Here is a 23,017-nt window from a genome sequence, read left to right as displayed (position 1 = left end):
CAATGGTGTAAAACATGTGAAAATTTGCTATCAATTATTGGTGATTTACAATACATGGAATACTAAAGCCAGCATTTCTTGATACTTATAAATAGGCAATAAGACTGGTTTTCCCAGACTAGGTCACAAATATTGATAGAACTGATGAGTTTTGTTATATTTCTGTAATTTACTAATTTAAAATACATGAATTTGATTGCCGTAATTTACTTTTTTTCATTGTAAAATTAATTTTTGCATGCAAAATTGTTACAAAAATTTCTTTAATACACAAAAATTTTTACATAAGATCGTTCATGTAAATCATCCAAAAATATTTAAACATGAAAAGTTTTATCACTAAAAATTTTTACATGCGATTAAGGTATGTACAAAAATGATGCTGTTAAAAGCATGTGATGTGTACACATTTGTGAATGTTATTTTGAATATAATGATATCTAATCATTCTGTAGTTTCTGCTTTGAGCATTGTGGTGTTTAGTTCTGAATTGTTTATTTGTGATGGAAACATGGTTCCATTAACCTCAATAGTGTCACAAGGCTTAACTGCAGAAATTATATCAAAACTAACATCAAACTTGGAATATTACTACTTACAAGTTGAAGACTGGAGGTGTGAGGGCCTCTCTTCGTATTGAGCATAGTCATTACCAATCACATAATCATAACTGCTTGATACTGTTGAACTGACTTTTACTGCAGCTTGTTCAACATGCTGGTCTTCACCTACTATAGAGCCAAAATATACATTACAGTAAAATAATGATAATGACTGCATGACTCTTGGTATGGTCATGGAACTTGGTTTTAGGCAACACTGACTGTAGAGGTTGGCATTGGGACTAAAACCATAAGTATAGGAGGGTATGCACAGATGCTACCATTGACAAAGCCATTCTTGAATAGAGAAGAATTTCCCTGTGCAATGACTGATGCTAACTAGCAGGGCCACCGGCAGGGAAGGGGGGTGCAACTGGGGTTCATTTTATTGTATATGTGGTTAATGTAGCTATGAGGCACATAAAGATCATCTTAGGGTCCCGGGCCAGGAAAAAATTCCCCATACGACAGTGTAAATCTTCCTTGTAGACACAGGAAGCCTCAGTAAGAGATATACCATATATTAATCAGCAAGCTCGATAAGCAGTGGTATATTTACAGGTGCAACAAAACCATTGCTTGTAATATATCCTATAAGGCACTATATAGAGTGTGACTTTTACATTAAGATTGAGATAGCTACTCTAATAGAACAGTTACTCTAGCCTAATACAACAGTAAAGCAAATATTATTTTGTTATGGTACATAGTTACTCTAACAAACTGGTAAAATCAATCTAGCATATTAAAAATTTCCTAGGTGGTATGCATGCATTTTGAAGAAAGCTTACCAGCGACAAAGCATGCAAGCTCGAGAAACTCTAATAGAGCAGCCACTCTAATACAACAGCCATTAATCATACTATTGAAATCACTCCCACATTCAATCTCATAAGGTCTAATTTTATAGAGACCCCACATTCTGCATTTGCCCTGGTCATCCTAAATTCTCTCGGTGACCCTACTAACTACTGCAGTTCATGCTACGATACACATTTTCTTTCTGTCTTGTGCCAATCATGTACTAACTTATTGTACGCTTCACTAAAGCTAAAAGTTGAGTCTAACATGCTCAAAATTTTGCTATAAAAATATGCTCAAACACTGACTGTTTTATTAGAGTGTATAAGTATATCTAGACTGCTGTGGTAGAGTGAGTGATTGTTCTTATCACATTTTTAGTAGTGTGTTTGTCGTTGTCTTTCTTTGCAGGGTGTGCATTGCACATTGAAAATCATCCCTATTGTGCTGGAGTAATACTTGATGCTTTGATAGCCTATTATATGTGCACTTCATTCAAAGTGTTTATATGGTAATTCATGGTGATAGACCTATTTGAAATAAGCATTTTGCTTCTCCTCGAATGCTAAATTCATAGGCAGGTTGACTGATTGATTCATTGTTGTTTAAGGGCTCAGAAATTCAAAAACATAATCATGGCACAAAAAATGTAAAGTGATGCAGCAATGCATGATAGTTTGATTAGTATGAATCTTATGATTAATTTTAAATTTGCAGCAATGTCATTGATATAAAATTATAAAATACATTTTAATGGTTGTTTTCTTACCTCCAAATTGTGTTGCTTTCTTTGAAAGAACAATGTCTTTACTCTGTTTCAAAATAATCACTGTAATCATGTTTAAATTTCCTTGAAATAACTTACAGATATGTGAGAGTTTTCAGTTCTTGAAATACTGTTCCATTTACTGCGCACAATGTTTAGCAGCTGTAGTTAAATAAAACGAACAATTCAAATTAATTAATAACTTTACGATTGTTGTTCATTAGTACTTGATAAGCTATGCATACTGTATGTATCAGATTGTGTAACTTGGCCTGTGTAAACAGGGCATAAGCAATATTCACTCCGAGTCATATCTCAGTACTGGATTTAACAATATTTGCATTCTGCTATAAAGTAAATTAAATGTTTAATAAGAACTGAAAATTGCATGATTGTAAAAAATTATGAATATTCATGAAGTTTGGTAAAGTAAAAAATTGTTTATGTGCCTGCCTGGTCACATATTGCATAGAATTATATACTGTACATATGTGTGTATGTACCTTTTCATTTCTTAATACATAAAGAACCAAAATGAACAAGCCCTTTAATAATAGAAGAAACACTATAATAATCATCAGACAGTTTTATACAGTATGTTTTACCTGAAGTGAGTTCAAAACTGTAAATATCCAAGCAAAGACAACAGTGTTTTCATTGACAGCTAATATTCCAAAAATCCAAGTGCAACCAAGTAGAGGAACAAATATTACAGCTGCTTTCAACAATGATCTATAAAATTAATCACCTTAAAATATTATATAGTTAGCTATGTTTTAAACATTTAAGAATAGTAAATGCACTTTGTAGTACAATTATACTTGGAAATAATCCTAGTTGTACAGTACATATTAAGCATTACTAAGCATTGTAGTATTAGGCATTATACCGTACTTTCTGATCTGATATGCTGTGCATCATTTCTACATGTGAACATGGTATATACTTCAGTACACTTGTACTCCAATATATCGTTATACCACAGAATTGATTTATAACAAATATTTTGTGCTATTTTCTATGCATACAGTAAACATTTATTGCAATACATATGATTTTTTTTTTGATTTTTTCATTACTGCTTTACAGCACAAGTGCTGAAGGTCAGTAGGGCACCTGGTCCTACAGCCTGCTCAAAGACTTTAGCTACTTAAGGTGTGTTTGAAAAGTTGGAGAAAGGAGAAAAAATCCATGACTGGACCTAGGTAGCCTCGAACCTGCAGCTATCCGATTTACACTCGAACGCTTACATGGTTCAGCGTTTTCCTTTTCACTTCCTTATACAAGAAACCAAACGTCATTATTAACTTCACTGTTGTAAATTTTGTAGCTATAGTCAATAATGTATAAATCATAATTATGATAATGCGCAGTACTGATGCATTGGAGATATGTAAGCAGTGGATAGTATTGTAGATATATGTAACAATTACAACTTACTTTGCAGTTTCAAGGGCTGTTACTTTCTCAGTAGTCATATTGCTGTATTTACTTTTAAATACTTCATAAATGACTGTAGCCAAGAAAAACATGTTTACCTGAAAGTAAAATTCATTATATAAAGAAACTGTACAAGACATTAGACATTATACCACTATGATCAGTAACATGGGGCCAATGAAAGCCCAAATAGCACCATTTTCATCAGATATCCAACATCTGTGTAAATAGAAAGAAATATTATGCTAATAAAATGGATGCAAATAGCTACTGTACATGTGCAAACAACTGTAGATTGTAATTATACACATGCACAATCTGGTTTAGAATTGTTAAGTTTATAAGTTGTTAGCTAAAGCGATACATGTTTGCTATGTTTCTATAGACCCATAATACACATAGCTATTCAATGTTTGTTTGAATATAGGGTATTAAAATGTAGCAACACAACAGATGTTATTTACATTATATTTATTCTGTATGTATACATACACACCTGTCATTAATACCATATTGTTCATGTGACAGAGCACCTGATACAGCAACAATGGGAATAGGTAGACCTACATGTGTAGCATCATTATAGTATAATATAACTTGTGGCATTCTACAACTTACCCCAACCAACGATGAAGAAGAACAGTTTTGTTTTAAAAAATCCTCTGTAGAATACAAGCTTTAGCATAATGAATAGTAGAATTCCTTCACAAAGCATCCAGCTGAATGCAGCCAAGAAGAAATAATGAAGCAAGATAGCAACAGTGAGACACGTAACCTTGAAAGTAAAAGTAACGGTAAACATACGTACGGTGGTATACATCAGGTGTGCATGTATGTAGTGAGTGTGTGTACTAATGCATGTGTGCATGAGCATGTGTGTAAAATGCATGAGCTAGTGTGTGTGTGTGTGTGTGTTTGTGTGCATGTCTAATTAAATTAATATTGTGTGGTACTATCATAATAAGAAGCAATACCATAGTTATCAATAATATAGAACTGAAGGTGGTACTATTAGTGCTTACTGGTGAAGCAATGTACAGACCAGCTGATTCTATCCCCAGAAGAATTAAACTGACCAGCTTAGCATACAGATTAGCTATTAATAAGGTATCATTCAAACATATCAGCTGTTTAAGGAAGGATTCCAAGCTTTTACATATACAGTAGCATTGGCATTACAAACTCTGTGTAATCACTTGTCCCATTCGTTTTTGCAGCACTTGATCAAAATTATATTGCAGCCTTAAAAATCTTCATGCAGGAAATGAAAATTTAAATTTATATAACTACAGTATGCACTGTACAACTACACAATCTTACCCTGTATTCACTAGCAGTTTCTACACCACTAACAAATGTTATCAGTCCCAGCAGTAGAGCAATACTGAGGTTAGCATGAAGAAAGTGTTGCTTCAGATTGTAGACCCTTTTCCTATTGGAAGTAAACTAAAATTGACAGTTTAATTTGCATAAGCTTACATACCTTAGAGAGATGAACATGATCATTGCAACTACCAGACAAATTATAGATACAGCACATCCGATGTAGCTGATTACAGTCAGTGCTTTAGATTCAGTAGCTCCCTATATAAAAAGTAGTTCAGTGTGACCGAACATGCAATTAATGTATCCAGGCTGTAACACTTACTCCAGACACATCTACCAGAACAGCAAAACTGGTCAAGTGGGTAGTAGAACACTGAATAAATGTGTTATTAGTTGTGTCACTCTGTATGATACCATCAGTTGAGAACATGCCACTTTGAGTCATAGTGCTATGTGAAGAATCCAGCACAAAGAATAAGTATTAGCAAAAAGTTAAGTATACTGTATACAAACATACCTTGATAAGTCAAAGAATGCACAGCGAGGATCAAATCGAGAATCATTTCCTAGCTACATAACAGAACATAGTTATTATTGAATGCTCAACTTTACAGTACAAACTCTGAAATCACAAACAGAACATTAAATTTAAGTAATGCAACAATGAATGTGTCTCTTGACTTCATTTGTATACAAGATATGTAGCTATGTAAATCAATAGCAGGAGCAGTCAAGTGACATCAAAATACCCTAGTAAAGTAGGAGCGGTCGCCCTAATATGACAGTCTTAGATCATAGTACGTAATTATTACTAAAACTGCTCTTGAATTCAACTTCAGAACTCTTGAATTCAACTTCAGAAGATCTAACGAGGGCATGCCCCTGAGCCTCCTAGATTGGCACACTCTGCATGCTAGTGTGCTTCTCACACTCCATTCTACACATAATGCTGTGTAACTAAACCTGGCATCATACAAAGAATTATGGTGCAGACTTAGCTGATAAGACTGAAACATTAGCTAGGCATTGATTTGACTACATATCCTATTAAATATGAAGAAGAATTTTGAGTTTTCAAATCTAGTTACATAACAATGCTATGAATGCATGTATTGCAGTATGATACTACATGTATTAAACATTCATATGCAAACTATCAAAGAATTTTCTGTACTAAATACCATCACATCATTACAAACAGTTCACACACATTTGTACATACCCTTCCAATATTAAAAGTCATAAGCACAGGCTTGATGAGGTCTATTCTGTTTTGCTTGTTTGCTGATATTTGAATAGATAAAATCAAACTTTCTATTCTCTCCCTACAGTCAGCAAAACGTCTTTTTCATATGTACACATGCATGAGTACGGACATACCCCCCATTTGTTGGTAGGTGTGAGTTTCTAACAATACTACTGATAATGGGGACTCTTCTTCCTACATATACAGAGAGCATTATTGTTACTACAGTCAGGAAAATGCTTAGGTAGCTATATAATTAGCTAACTAGATTGATGTATACAAAAATTGCTGACAACAGAAGCAGATATACTTTAGTGAAGTGTCTTCTAGGCTTAGGCCAATTATAGCTACAGGAAAGCTGGAAAGTTTGGCAAATTTGGAGTGGAGTGAGTCATGTTTGTGAAAATGTGAAATGGTCCTGCACATAGGGAAGGTACCAATGCTAGTACACATATATGAAGCCAAGAATAGATTGTTATTTACTCAGACTATATGGGTGTTTTTAAGTGCAATCAGTCACCTGCTTATGTACACTCTACACACACACACACACATACAATATTTGTTGTAGCAAATTGTTACTACCTACAGTACAAGTATTTATTATACACAACTGCTGCACTGTACCTTCCTTTTCAATCTGATTCAATACTACTGCACTTGGCATTTGAAACATTGGTGTCATGTTTCCAAATACAGATATGCTCATATTAGGCAATACAATACTTTCCGTCATCACTAAAGTTTCCAGAGTTGGTATCACCACTTCAATAACTAAAATAATACACAACCAAACACAATAATAAACCCTCTTTAGCAAATACAATGCAGGATTCTCAACTCTCAAGGCAGACTTTATGGAGTGTAATGAGGAGGAATGGATGAAAAAGTCAATGTAGTGAACTGTATCTGCATGCAACATTGTTTTGCAAGTGTACATACCTTGATACAGTATAGAATACACTATGCACTGCTTAGGCTGGATAAAACTACATAGACAATGTTCACAACACATTCAACTTTTACAGTATGTAGCACTACTACCACACACCTACACAATGTTTGTTAATTTTTATTGTACTGTTGGATTTTCATGGGCATTTGGTGACTGTTAATGATGATCTGGGAACTTGAAATGGTTAAAATATCTGGTGAGGTAGGAAGGTACAGACTATTTATTTTTGTGAGGTAGTGTAAGAATCATTGTGGTTGATTTTTCTATACTAATTATATTTTGCGATGTGGTAATAACCTTCCATCATCTCCCTCTTTCATTGTTTCCAATATAATTACTATTGGCTACTCATTGCTCCTAAACCTCATTCCTTGTGGTGTAATGGCATAACCAATGAAAAGCAGTTTAATGGCAACAAAATAATAAGATGGTTATCTGCATTGCCTTTGCACACATAATTTATTTCTTTCAGGATAATATACAAACATGTCAGCTCTCTTTGTTATGTAGACTATCTACAACATGGCTAGTAATAAAGCAGTAGTGGGATCCAAACATCACAAACATCAAACTATTTACAGCTAAATTGTAAAATACAAAATTCAAAGTAGGCGTATACTTTATTTACACATATATGTAGTTGGATTAATAATAGCATTACCTATACAATATAAATCCCTTGACTAACCAATGTTATTTTGTCTTCCTACTAGAATAATTCTAACAGTCTCATTAGTACTGACATCTAGGGTTCTACTAAGCAACCTCCCAATTTGTTCTGTGATGGCTAGTAATCTTTCACTGTCAGATAAAGATATTTCTGATCCATCCTAGAATATGCAATATATCGAACAAAACACACATAAAAATATTAATGTACACTGTACATGCATATGTAATTTTCATAATGTTGAATACGGATACATCCAGTAGTTTTAAGTATACTCACTTGATGAATATGAGCTCATCATATAGATATATTTACACAGAGGTAAAATTGTTTGCATAATAACAATGTACCGATAGACTACTGCATAACACAAAGGAAAGCCCTGATCGAGGTATCCAAGAAAATTAAAGTACAAACATGTTTAACACTTAAATATATTAAGTGACTGAGAAAACTATGATACAGTAGCCGGCAAACAAGTTAACAAACCTCGTTTCTTATTTGCTGAAACATTACATCATTATCTTCATCATACAAAATATCCAACACTTGAACAAAATTCTGAAAGAAATTAATTTTAATATGCATAGTAAGTTGTGCAGCATGCAAAAAACCACAATAGCTATATATATGGTGAACCAATAAGGCAGTATGACACATTTTTTACAGCTGCAAATAAAATTAAAGCTACTGTATGCATTGTTACTCCAACCACTTACAATGTTATCAAAATTAGAAAATTTATCCTAATCAACAATCATCCACCACTATGATTGCTTTTAGGACAACCAAACTCATGGGAACAATGCGAAATTGTAGGGGTAGCTCATCTATACCAGGCACACTGATATAATGCCAAAATTGAATATATGAATAGGGTCTAGCCTAATTTTTACCTATTATGATTTTGAGCAGTGCTCAAAATCCAGCCTATTATGTTCACAATTATACTTTCAAAATCAAGATGATGCTTGAGAGCTGACTGTTTTATTTGAGCATCATCAGCCTTTCCTGACTACTGTATTAGAGTAAGTCACTGCTTTATTAGAGTATCTCCATTTTTGTTTCTGCAAAGTGCGAATAACCAAGCATCATCAATAGGAATTGTGCTCATCCATTATTTGCTTTCTTTCTGTGGATGAATTGCACAACTTATTTAATTTTTTTAAAAACTGTCTCTATTATGCTGACATTATTTTGGTTACCTATTATGCTTTAAACATATTGGCTGAAGCCTATTTATGACACAATAATTGACCCATATTTGGCTTTAAACTAGAGTTCATAATAATAGCATTTTTACACTATATTGAACAAAATGTACATGACATTTATAATATAAACTCTTGCTTTAAATATTATTTTATGCAAGCATATAATTTACAGTGTGTATATTTATAATCACCTTAATTATATTCTGTACTAACGACTGATACTCTAGATCTTCTTCTTCACCATTTAGTTCTTCAATCAACCTGTATTTAAACATGTGCATGGCATGTTTAACTGCACACCCATAAATAGAGTTTCGTTATATTGAAAACTTCAACTCACATGATGACACCACTCAATATATTTGCCACTGATGATATATCATTTTGAAATATTTGTGAGGTACTCAAAATACTGATCAACTGATCAGATATATCATTTGAAATTTCAAGACTAACCAAACCATGTGTGCCTAGTAATGCTTCAACTTCCATCTCAAGTGCTAGTATTTCAGGTGTATGACATTCTGATGTCTCTGGTTGATCATTTTGAAGACAATCATTTAGTGCAATTCCTAAAATGATACAGTATAACTGTAAAAAATCTGATACTTCAGGCACAGTGTTAGAAACTTAAACAAGTAAAAATTGCACATGATTTTGCTCTGTAAGAGTCAAAAACATAGTTTGTTTACAACCTATGACTTCTCTAATAGAGTAGTTTGATGCTGCACAATAATCATTACTCTTGTTCAGTTACTCATAGTAATTACTTTTTGATAATTTCCATACTTGTAGATAGTAAATGAGATGATTTGCTATGCTAGGCTTGTTCTGTTCAACACATTTTTTGTTGCTGCCTTAGATACTATTCTACGTAGCTATGTCATTGTAAATCATACCATAGGTGGTAGAAATAGGGGAGTAGGAGCCAACTTTTATAGGCACTGTTTGTAACAAAAGACCAAATAGAGTAGTCAAATTACTCTAATATTCTTAAAATCTACAAGTAGCTACTTGTAACGACATGGTGAAATAGTCTAAAATAGTATCCCCAGGATGTCACCAAAGCCTTGCATGTGCCTAAAATGCCACTGTGTAACCATCTTTGTCAAAGTTGCCCTCCTCACTCTTTGGCTAGTTGCACCACCTCTGATCCATACCACATAACATCTGTTATGGATAATTGTGACTGGGCCTGCGAAAATAGGGCATGTAGGCACATGATTTTTGCCTACTTTTTCAAACTTTCATCACTCATAACGTTTTGTAACATTATGCTATGGCAATGCAATTTACAGCTCGTAGTAAGCATTTAATTGGCTTTACGATGCAAGTTACAGAATACAAATATTCTATTCCAGAACTGAAATATGATCTGTAGAGTGAAGGAGTGTAGTTTGTGCCCACATTCCCTGTTTTCGCAGGCCCGGTCACAATTACTATCTTGGGATGTAGGCCTGGCAGGATACTTACCATGGGACTGAGTAATGCTATACCTGCAAGGCACACTCTAAACAGAACTTAGCATGTAATTGTTTGACTTTATTGGAGTAGCTTCTATGATCAGATACTTCACGAAACACCCAGATTAATAAATCTCTTATATAAAGTTAATATAACATGGTACTTAGAACCAAACGGCATTATTACATATAAACATGTACATGATTTTATCTTAGTTTGCCTTGCACAGTGTATAACTTATAGTTATTGCAGTAATCATCTTTTAAAATGACTACTATTACTGCACAATATTATGTCATCATATGCAACATATGTAGGTCAAAATTTTTGACTTACGATTTTCACAAAGGTTTCCACTAAAGTCATTCATACAATTACAAGTGAAGAAATGAATTCTATTTGTACAAGTTCCATTATTCATACAAGGATTAGGATCACAATCATCTATGTTAGTTGTACAATTCTCTCCAGTAAAACCATCCACACAATTGCAGGTGAAAGAGTTAACTCCATCTGTACAAGTTCCATTATTCATACAAGGATTAGGATCACAATCATCTATGTTAGTTGTACAATTCTCTCCAGTAAAACCATCCCTACAATTGCAGGTGAAAGAGATAACTCCATTTGTGCAAGTTCCATTATTCATACAAGGATTAGGATCACAATCATCTTTACAATTGCCTGTAGTGAAGTAATTTACAGTAAGTACTAAAATGTATGAGTGCAATTTATTTACCAAATTACCACCAAAATAAGAAAACATATGAATACTGTGGAATTATTTTTTAAGTACATATAATCTAGAAAATACTTTCTTTTTCTGCATGCATGTTGTATATAGCTGAACTCTATAGTGAGTAATGACAAGTACAATAATTTGAATATGTCAATAAAAGATCCTCTATCCAGCCATATAATAAAGTATGTACCTTGAGATATTACTGGATGACCATAACCCATTGTTTCAGCAAATCCATATTCTATTACACCTATCAAAGCTAAACCGTTTACATGAGCAACTTCAGCCACACCCTCTGATATCATCACTTGTACACTATAAGCTTCAGTAACATTATTGACCATAACTGGTACCCATTGGTGTGTGTCTAGTGACTTGTTCACTCCTCCTGATATCAGGTAGATCATGTCAGGTTGATAATACTGTGCTAACACTATGATGTTAATATAGTGTGTGTAACCTGATTTAAATATTAATGGAGATGGCTGGTCTTGAAGTGTGGGAAACTGCAGTTTGTTACTATACTGGTATGTGGCTTGTACTAATGACATCATTGGATCACCATTTGTATTAATGCTGAAGCGTTCATTATCATCACTAGCTCCATGACTGAATTGAGCTACTAACACTTCTTTACTGGAATTAATGGCACAATACTCTTTTAGTGATAGAGTTTTGTTAACAGACTCTCCTTCACTAATATTATAAGACTCCCTTGTATTGTTACAGTAAATATCAACAACAGTGGAGTTATATGCTGCCAGTACTTTAATAGTATATGACTTTCTGGTGGCTAATGGTGCAGTATAATATTCTCTACCCCATAATGTGGTGGGTGGAACTTGTTCTATTAAGTAATCACAACCCATAACGTCAGCTGGTATCCGACCACACTCATGACCACTCAACACAGATATTGGTTTGTTTGTAACAATTTTAGTTCCAGTCAAATCATCAACTGATCCAATCAACACAGTTTGGAGTCTGTTGATCACAAATGAGTATTGCATACCAGCAGTGAGACCAACTGTAGAGTTACTAACACTAATGGTGACTGGTTGTGTGACTGTCAACTTCATCATTGTGTTATCCTCTGTACCAACTACTAAAAGAGAACTATTTTGGCTACTACTGAATGTGCCATTAGGTGCCCTAGGTACAGATATCCCATAATACACATATTCATCAACACAAAAGTTTGTAATGGGTAAACAAAGAAATGTGTCACCACTACCAAATCTCAAATTCTGACCAATCATGGTCACCCTATCACTACTGATCATCAGATGAATTCCTTTATCCTGATCATTATGTGATGATGTTAAGAAGCTGTTGTTCAGATGGATGATGACCTCATTATCACTTGTGACATTACCACTAGTATAATATCCTACTCCTGGAGCCTCAATTGAATAGTTCACTGGTTGTGATTCTGATGTTGTTATTATTACAGATACACTTCCACCATCATTATTATCAAAGAAACCAAAGTAGTAATGTCTCTTCACAACTTGCTGGTAACTGCCTACAAATTGTTAGTGACAATGCATCAAGCTACAAACAACATTGCATCAAATACTACTACAATTATCCAGTAGCTATACATATCAATTCATGACTGCTTCTGAGAAACTCGGCTATTTTTAAGTAGAGAGAAATTCTGGGTGATTGTCAGAGTGCTGTGATTTGCTGATGAGTGAGGTATTACGTGCAGTTATGTAGCAACAAACAAAAGAAAGATCAACACACTTTGATAGAGCAATCACTTATAATTACTCTGATAAAACAGCAATAGTTATAAAATATGTTTAGAATGAGGAGTATACTAAGTGTGTTGGAGGTACTGTATGATAGATAATTTTTTGAAGGTTATCTAATTTTACTTATCTTATAAACAGTTTACCCTGTAGGTATGACAGAAAATTAGCCTTGTGTTATATTTTACACCAATCTAAAAGCATCCTAGTGTTTCATGTAAATTTGTAAGTGAATAAGAGAAAAAACAAAATTAGGAGAGTTTGAAACCTTGTAAGGAATACAGAAAATTGTACTGTTGTTGTTCAGATAGTAACATAGTGATGTGAAGCAAAAGCTGGATTCACGGATCACACTATATACACATCACCATCTGTCTTGATTTTTTGGGTATTGATTACCATATTATGTTATTGTGCATGTGTACTATATTACTAACCTTCTTGAATGCTAATTTCGACAATGACTGATAGCAACACCAACAAGAATGGTAAAATCTTCATTTTCCTATGCCAGTATACACACATGTGCACTATTATATTACATAGTTTATTCAATAGACAAGATGATGAATCTTTGTACATAATTATGAATGTAAATACGTGCCATAAATTTATTACTGTAGAGGATTGGTGCCAGTTTATATAAGTCACATTATTGTTCTCTTACATGGTAGCAGTACTTGCAATGTACAGCAACATTACATCACACACATCAACTTCTATTCATACATGCATACAGCTGCGTTATTTTACCAGACCATGTAGCAAACTCATGCAGAAATTCTCTAGTATTGATATACACCAAATAAAATTTGTGCTCTTTTTAAATAAGATTTTACAGCTATATAGTTAGGCAGTATAATGTGATATATTTTGATTACTGAGTAAGTAAGCACAGTTGTCACTATACTACCATATTCTTTTTTTTGTCTATAGTCACTAAAAAACAATTCCTAACTTTTATCCTTTTATATACTAGCTAATGCTTCTAACATTGTAACAAGTGTTACTGTACACTGTGGATGTCCTGAAGGATTTTTCATGGCTCTAGCAATTATGCAACAACAATTCACCACATCGTATGCAGCCAAGCTATCTTCTTCATTGTACACTATTGAAACAAGGAACACAGCTAGGATATGTAAAATAATTGATTTTAAGGAGTCAAAGGAAGTCAGATGAATCTTGATTGTTGTAATTTAATAGGTCCAAAGATTAAAGTGTACAGTGAAATGTATATTATGTAAATTTAACCTTCAAACAATACTGAACACTGTTACAATTTCTTTACAACCATAAACAGGTGATAGATAGCACCTCCAGATTACAAGGCATAATATTAATTATACAAATATAGAAAGTAATTATTTAATATACACATTTCCTGCACGCCTTTTCTTGACTACCCTGGCTACAGATTGACATTGAATTCTACATTTACATAAGTATCAACTTTGACAATGAACTTTCAAATGTAGTCATGACTTTGGTATGAACTTTATAGTCCTGAAATATAGGTGGCTTGCAGATAGAGTTATACACATTTCAATGGCTGTTTAACAATTCTAACCTTGTTTTGATTTTCTATATAGTAATTGATTCTCCTTGCTTGTAGTAAGTGTGTGTGCTTGCTCTAAGTATGTATGTTCTTGGAAATTAATGTTCTGCCATTTGTGTATTTCCTCCAAATTCAGATTTAGGGAGTACTTGGAGTGAAAAGTAGTGAACATCAATTGTCATTTGTCTGCTTCAGCCTAAACTTGGTGAGGCATTGGGCAATGGGGGCTTCATAGAACCATATAGCATGGTTGTGGTCAAAGTTTCCTTAACAGGAGAGGAACCTTCCAAGAGTGAAATCAAGTCAATAATAATGGTAGTGACATTATATGGTCGTATCCAAAACTGTTAATGAAACTAAGATGTTGACTTCACAGATCCAAACAATGACATCAGTAATTGCCTTCTCATTCAACAGAAGACACTGAACTGCCTGTACTTATAAGATAAAGCAAAATAGTATTGATTCTGAAATTTCAAGAATTAGTAATCATCAAGAGGTGTTGCAAGTTAATATCATGAAGCCTGGAGAGAAAATGATGAAACCTTTATAGTATACAGGGTGTATAAAACACTATCATCATATATTTCACTTTTGTGAAATTGCCACAGAAAATGGTTAGTTGATTGTGTGCAAGTAACACTATACAGGTACAAAATGTCTACAGATGAAGGATTATACTCCCACTTAGATTTCCAGATTAATAGATATTGTTTACGTTTGTGGTTTTTGAAATGTGTTGCTAAAAGCTTAAACACTGCCCATAGTTATAGGTCATACCATCACTCTCCTCCCCAGCTATCTCCTATAGTTAGATGCTCCGACTCCATATAGCTACTTACTTTGTAGACTTTACCACAGCGCTAACTCATAACACAGGTATACTGTATGTAATAGTAAAGTGGTACTATTGTGGCAGAGGTACTGTACATATTATTATAATTATGCTTATAGCTTAGACATTGGCATTCAGTTACATCAGAAATTGTCATGGAAGCCTATCACAGAATGTATTTGCAACAATTAAAAGCAAAGCTATATTTACAATGGCATCTTTGAAATTGTCCTCAAGACTTAAGAGAGGTAGCTTATAAATGGATCACTTTATTGCACTGTTAATCAATCTGGGACCCTAATCAGATTGAAATAATCCAACATAGAGCTGCTGATGGTACTAAATACTGTGCACTGCTAGGCACTGCTAATCTACCTGGAGGGTTTTGCTGATCACTAATAAATACAATAATAATTAAACGAAACAAATTAATCAGTCCAACATTTTAGCTGTTCCCTTGTTTCCCTACTTTTTTGCTCTTTGATCCCTTAAAATTCCTAATTTTCCTTCTACTTGTAAATAATTAAATGAAACAAATCAATCATGTAGTCATACTTCTATGACACATAGCATCATGCAAAAGAAATTATGATTGCCAAGATATAAGTGTTCATGCCATACACTGCATCAGGACATTAAGAGTAACATCGCAATAAATTACAGTACCCCTTTTCGATACTGTATATTAAATTTATTAGGTCAATCCTGTGGAAGCATTTTTGGGTGCTTTACTTCCCAGTGACAGAGATACTACAAACCTTCAAAGAGCTTGTTTCAAACAACTTCAATAAATTAAACATCTTTGCAAACAGTAACTTAAAAATTCGCTTCCACAGGACCTAGATACTTTAGTTGTTTACTTACTTGTGTTGAAATTGTAAGGATTCAGTCATCCATTTTTGGCAGTGCATTTTTGTAAAACATCGCTCTGTGTTGGACTACACACCCAAGAACAGTTGTTGGTCTGCAGTGAAATTTCTCTCACCCACGCATTTTAAAATATACCGTAACCTGAACCATAACCTCATTGTCCTTGAAGACTTTGATTACAGTTTCACAATGTTATGACTCCAGCTACATGCATATATCTATAATATTATATAAGCAACACAAGTAGATTTGTGTGCAACGTCCAATATAGTATATCGTTGCTACAATATACATGAGTATAAATTAACGTAGCTAGCTAATAATAGTCTAGCCACTGACCTGAGTGATTGTTCACTCTCCTCCGGCCATTAGCCTGCAACATTACTGTTGATTTCATTTCCGTTTGGACAGTTCCGTCCCTGATACAAGTTCCATCCACTGATACAAGTTCCGTGTTATAGCTTTGCGTGAGGAGTGAGGTCTTTTATTCAGCTACTGTAGTGTATCAACACAGCGGACGGACAGTTCAAGCGAAAAAAAGCATAGCTAACGCAGTTCCTGTCACCAATAGGTTTTCATTGCTCTCTGTTGAATAATCTTCCTTGGACCCCGAAGATATGGTTCCTCAAGATGTTGGTATTGAAGATTCACACATTCAGTTCACTTTTGCATCATCTCAAGGAGCTGTTAGCTACAACTGAGAACATTGGGCCAACTGATTTTGAGCTGCTTGAGGAGGCCATTGCTGCTGTTGCAGAGCAGAAGGTTTCACATTTGCTGGTAACTTCGGCACCCCCAGATACTGTGAACTCTCCTTTAGTTTTAGTTGTTGCTGATGGGATTGCTTCTGAAACTCTGTGTGATGGGCAACCACATGATTTGCCGGCACTCTAGTTATTGAGCTCACTACCCGTTAGAATTACCCCTTTATCATTTGCCTACAGTTAATAGTATAGACCTTTAACACTTTCCGGACCAGACCTAGCTATCTGTTTACGAACTGACTTCTGGCTTTAATGCTACACACTATTCCAATGATTATCATCCATTCATCTCTTCATTCAATCCACTCAGTAGACGAGTAGTCTAGTACCTACCATCATGCAGTTCCCACTTTTCCCCGTTTACCCTGTATTCATCCTTCCCCACTATGCCCAGCGTCTCCCTTCTAACTTGACTGTATATTTAGTATAATTATTGTTTTAGCTTAAAAAAAAGCTATGTTTCAGACTGCTTCCGTCCGTATACCTTCAGCTACCGGTATTCCGTGCATGGCGGTTTATAACTTAATTTAATTTAATTTAATAATTGCTTTACAGAATTGGAATTACATACAGTAGAGGCTATAGGGATTACAGAGACATACAATTCTGAAGGACTACCAGTGTCCTGCACTGGTAGCCTAGAGCACTAACTACTTAACTACAAAAACTATACATGCATACATTTATATAATAGTTACAAATAATTATAGTTGGTTGGTGCAGGAGTCTTGGAGCAGCGGGTACAAGGACACAGGTAATGAAAAGTACAGGGGGTATTATCAAAGTTAGCTAAAAAATGATTCCATAAAAATGCTTTCAACTTTGGTTTGATTACATCTAGTGATTGAGATAGGTCAATTATTGGTAAAGAGTTCCATAATCTTGGTAAACGATAAAAATATGAGTTCATGATAGGGTTGATATGGGCTGTCTTGGGGTATAACTTTGTGCCAGCAGATCTTGTTGAACCTGTAGTAAAGTTGGTATAGTTCAAGATGTCAAATTTATCTGATGGATTTTTGATGGATTTGATAAAGAATAGTATGTCGGCAATTTCGTAAATGTACATTAGTGGCAACATACCAGTTTGTATTAGCCTTGTTTTATAGTCTGATTGATAGTTTGATAATATGAATTTGGTGGCTCTTCGTTGGACTTTCTCAAGTGATTCAATGTCTTTTAACAGGTATGGCCTCCACAGGGGGGAACAATACAGTAGCTTTGATCTAACTAAAGTGATAAACAGAGATTTTCTGGCCTGGGGACAATTGGAGTCCTTGAAGACCCTACGCAATAAGCCAAGAGATTTATAGGCATTAGAAGAAATCATTTCATAGTGTGCTTGCCATGTTAGCGAATTAGTAAAAACAATCCCAAGGTCTTTACAGCTGGAGGACTCATCAATTGAATGACCGTTGACATGATATGTAGAGTTGAATTTGCGATGGTAGCTCATAAACACAAACTTTGAAAGATTAAATGAGAGAAAGTTGTTAATGGACCAGTTGAATAATGAATTGATGTCTTCTTGGAGATGCTCAATGTCTAATGTTGATGTGATTTGTCTGAATAATTTTGTATCGTCAGCAAACTCAAATAGATCTGATGTGACAATTGATGGGAGGTCATTGATAAATATTAAAAAGAGCAAAGGACCCAGAATACTCCCCTGTGGCACGCCGGAGATAACAAGTAAAGTGCCGGATAGGTGGTTGCCCACAGAAACACACTGGGTTCTGTTGTGTAGATAGAAACTAAACCAATTCCATAAGGTGCCAGTGATTCCCATGTTCCAAAGTTTAACTAGGAGTTCATTATGCGGCACACTATCGAAAGCTTTTCGAAAGTCAATGTATATAGTATCTATTTCATCTTTTGATGTTATTAGCTGGTTAAAATAAATAAGTAGTTGGTGCAAGGTTGAAGAATTCTTTTGGAACCCAAATTGATATTGTGTGATACAATTAGAAACTGAGTTAATTATCTTATCATAAATTAGTCTTTCTAAAACTTTGGATGTAATGCAAAGAAGTGAAATGGGACGATAGTTTTTAACTGAGGTTTTGTCGCCAGACTTTGGTACAGCTGTAATTTTGTGCAACTTCCATTCAGATGGTATGGTTCCACTGGTAATGCTGGTCATGAAAAGGTGGTGGATAGGTATGGCAAGAGCAAAGGCACAATGTTTTAAAACAGTTGGAGGAATGTTGTCTATACCACTGGCTTTGTTGGGATCCAGGTTATTTAAGGCCTCTAGGACTTCTTGTACTGTGAAGTGGATCGAGTCCAAGCATTTACCAGGGACTGGTAGATTCGAAGTGTCCGGTAGATTAAAGTTACTCTGAGAGAATATTGAATGGAAGTACTGGTTGAATAACTCAGCCTTATCGAGGTCTGTGTTCGCTGTGATGGAGTCATTGTGTAGCTCAGGCGGTAGGTTGTGAGATTTCGAGAACTCTTTAATGTATCGGAAAATTTTTGTGTCCTTATTTGTAGTGAAGTTATATATTAAGGTCTGCTCAAATGCAGACTTTGCTGCAATACTAGAAGCTTGAAAAGAGACTTGAGCTTTGGTTAGTCGTTGGAAATTGTTTGGTGTAGGATTCCTGTTGTATTTACGCTGAAGTGTACGAAGACACTTGTGGGAATGTCGTAGTTGGGGAGTGAACCAGTTAGGAAATTGTCTACAGTGCAATTTGACCTTCGGGATAAACAGTTCAATGCCGGCCAGTACGTTACTTCTTAAAATGTACCAAATTTCTTCAACATCAGAAGAATTGTAGAGTATAGAGAGGTCGCAGTTCGATAGGTACTCTGATAATCCATTGTAGTCACCTTTAGAAAAATTGAAAAACTCCTTAGTAGATGTAGAATGTGTTGAGAACTTAAAATTAGTTGAAAATGTAATTAAATAATGGTCAGATGTAATACATTGGTATTCTGGAGAATGAACAGATAAATGTAAAACGTGTTCAGGACTATTTGTTAACACAAGGTCTAGTATGTTACCACATGTATGGGTTGGGGATTCCACAAGTTGCGTGAAGTTAGATTCAAATATACTATCACAGAAGTTGTTGGAGATCGGTGTTCTGCCAGTGAGAGTTGCCCAGTTTATGTCCGGTAGATTGAAATCGCCAAGAATAAATACAGGGTTGGACAGGGTGGTAGTGGTGACTAGGTAATCGGATAGGTCCTTGTGATAGTCAGCAGTGGCATTTGGAGGTGCATATACCATGCAAAAAATGACATCAGAATCATTAAAAGAGACAGAAACGTTTACCACTTCAAGGTTTCTGGGACTCGGAATTTGTTTACTAGGTAAACTGTCGCTGATTGCCAGCATGACGCCCCCACCACGTGAGCCTCTGTCCTTTCTAAACATTGTGTAACCCTGAGGTAAGATTTCAAGATCTGCAATGGCTTCGTGCAACCAGGTTTCAGACAGGCCAATAATTTGAAAATCAGATGCATATACAAAACTCTGGAAAAGGGGTAGGTTTTTTGCCAAGCTCCTGCAATTTTGCACGCAGACTTTGGGCCCAGTAGGGCCGAGTCATGCTGAAGAGGTGGAGGCAGCAGTTGAAGTCTCCATGTTGTTGTGGGGTGGTGAGGTGCTATCTGTACTTGATGGCTCGTTAGGTCTGAATCCTGCGCTGTCTGCTTGGCCATGTAATTTACCTTTGACATAAATTTTATTGCCTCGAATTTTTATATCAGACTTTGGGGTATTGTCTTGTATTAATGACCAACGAACTTTTAACAAATGAGACTCCGTGACCCTTGCATCACGTGAGAGGTCAGGTTTGATGACAAAAGGTGACTTTAACTGAGGTCGCTTGGATAAGATGGAATTGACATCAGATGACCTGTTCAGAGTCACCAGTAGGGGTCTAGGACGCCCTGAGGAGGGATTGTATTTTCCAAGCCTTATAGTATCTCTGATTGAGTGAGGCTGAACAGTGTTGTCAAGGTCTGTAAGAACTTGAGTAGCATGGTTTAAATCTAACTTTTCTCTCTCCATCTTTTTGGTGCCTTTGGAACACTCATCGACACCAAACAGAACAACATTGAATTTCCTAGCTGAGTCGTGCTTAGTAGCAACTACAAGTGAAGGTGGAGCTGAATTTGTATCTGAGCTAGGGGTAGCAGCTTTAACAGCAGGAGATGGATTGCTGCTGGGAGTTGGGTTGACTGGTGGTTGGTCAACTGCTGCTGATGGGGACTGGTTAAGTGAAAGTGAACACGAATTGGTGACAACCACTCAATAAGAATTCTCTTTAACTCTACAATACATTTAAGCTGAAAAAAGTTCAAGTTGCATCTCACACATATTATTTAACGCAGACAGACGGAAGTGTTCAAACGGGCTAGCTAAGTGTATTATATTTTGGGACTACGGATTATACCCACCTGCTCCCAGGTAGGTAGTTATTACACAGTATAGTCTACACTTATACCTGTGATTTTAGGTGCAGCTAATATACAACAAGCAGCTGTAGAATATGACGTCATAGCTATAGATATAGCATAGGATGAAATTAAAATTTAAAATCATAGTTTAACCTCAATGTGCTTTGCATAGCTACGTATAACTAGTCTATACAGCTGTATTTATATACATAACCATGATGCATGCCGGGCTCGATGTAATAGTTAGACACTCGCAATAGGTGTCTTCGAGGATTTAAAAACCTGAGGTGACGTCAATAATTACCGAAGCGCAGCCGAGGTAATTATAGACGTCACCGATGGTTTTTAAATCCTCGAAGACGCCTACTGTGAGTGTCTAAGTGTTTTAGACAATGGCGTAGAAGCAGTGAGTTAGTATAGAGAGTTCCCATTGTAAACACCTAGGGTATTTCAGCGAGTAAAAGATGTGAGGTCGCGCAAGCCATGAAGCGCGACTAACTGAAGGTTTGTAAAGTCGATAAAAAGTATGTTTGAGGCATTACGGATACGTATGAATGGCAGCAAATGGGAATAGCCAGTGCCAACATGGCTGTCTTGGTCTACAGAGCGTGCTTTAATATGGCGAAGGCCACAAACTGAATTAATGGCTTGTACCACGATGGTCTATAAATCCACTGAGCTACCCACGATAACAGCGTACCTGAGTGTAATTTCTTTGTAATAATCTGCTCGCAATAGCTTGGTGTTTACTGATGTGCGAAATACTAATTGTCCACAAAAGGCTAATTGCATTACTGCATGTAGGCCACATTGTGGTTGTAAACAACTGTCCTGGTAAGACACCTGATACCAGGTTTCTTCGCAAATAAGAGACCTCCACACATCAAACGAAACGCTGCATACCATTGTCTAAGCATGCATACAGTAGCTATAATACAAGTAAAGTTCAACTTACTAATGCGGACTCAGTCAGAGTATCATCAATCACTCACTATCATGCAGTAGTGCCAGTCTTATAAAGCGTTGACGTAAGGTTTGAAACAATAATTATTTGCTCCAAAAAGTACGGTGTTCAGCTGAATGAATAACTAGCTACTGTAGATCTCGCACTTTGGACCTTTAGATGTTTATATGGCCAACGCAAGAGAACTAGCTATGCTTTGATGGGTGACTTCTAACTACAAAATCTAATTGTATAGCATTTATTAAGTTCTATATGCGTAAAAACAGAAGCCACTTTGCTTATTCATTTCTACGTGTAGCTAATGATTCGGCATATTGTATGACTGCAGTGATTAATTTAAATAAACAAATCGGTCTAGCTTTAGAGTTGGCTGCCTCCCCCGAAACACCATTCCAAGGCTGCATCATCGACACACGAACCGACACGAATATACGTACTCCAACGCGCTAGCCTAGGGCATCAGTAGGGAGAAGTTTCTAGGGTTTTAGTAAGCTATGTATAGAGTAGATGCTGCAGTTATGATCCATGCTGTTCCAAAGCGAATTCAGCAAGAGGTCTTTTACAACGAAATTTAGTAAAATGTCCTGCAACATTGAGTCAAATAGCTAAGTTTATGCTTGCACAGTAGGC

General features: G+C 35.5%; 1 protein-coding gene across 1 annotated transcript; it reads right to left on the bottom strand.

The window, feature by feature from the left end:
- Positions 1-400: 400 nt before the first annotated feature.
- LOC136253210 (adhesion G protein-coupled receptor L4-like) lies at positions 401-22,527 on the bottom strand. The gene is made up of 25 exons (XM_066045838.1): positions 22,379-22,527; positions 13,421-13,488; positions 11,417-12,751; positions 10,821-11,168; positions 9,361-9,592; positions 9,212-9,281; positions 8,296-8,367; positions 7,825-7,966; positions 6,809-6,955; positions 6,316-6,376; positions 6,158-6,260; positions 5,453-5,505; positions 5,258-5,384; positions 5,093-5,193; positions 4,930-5,041; positions 4,228-4,384; positions 4,106-4,172; positions 3,762-3,828; positions 3,610-3,707; positions 2,775-2,901; positions 2,673-2,714; positions 2,269-2,331; positions 2,173-2,215; positions 600-731; positions 401-548 (listed from the first exon to the last, which is right to left on the bottom strand). The coding sequence occupies exons 2-25, from the start codon at positions 13,482-13,484 to the stop codon at positions 445-447; spliced, it is 3,867 nt and encodes a 1,288-aa protein (XP_065901910.1). The 5' UTR covers positions 13,485-13,488; positions 22,379-22,527; the 3' UTR covers positions 401-444.
- Positions 22,528-23,017: the final 490 nt, after the last annotated feature.

This window comes from Dysidea avara, chromosome 4 (assembly GCF_963678975.1).
Source record: "Dysidea avara chromosome 4, odDysAvar1.4, whole genome shotgun sequence".
Lineage (NCBI taxonomy): Eukaryota > Metazoa > Porifera > Demospongiae > Dictyoceratida > Dysideidae > Dysidea > Dysidea avara.
Note: the sequence above shows the minus strand (reverse complement) of the source record. Positions and strands in the feature narration are given on the sequence as shown.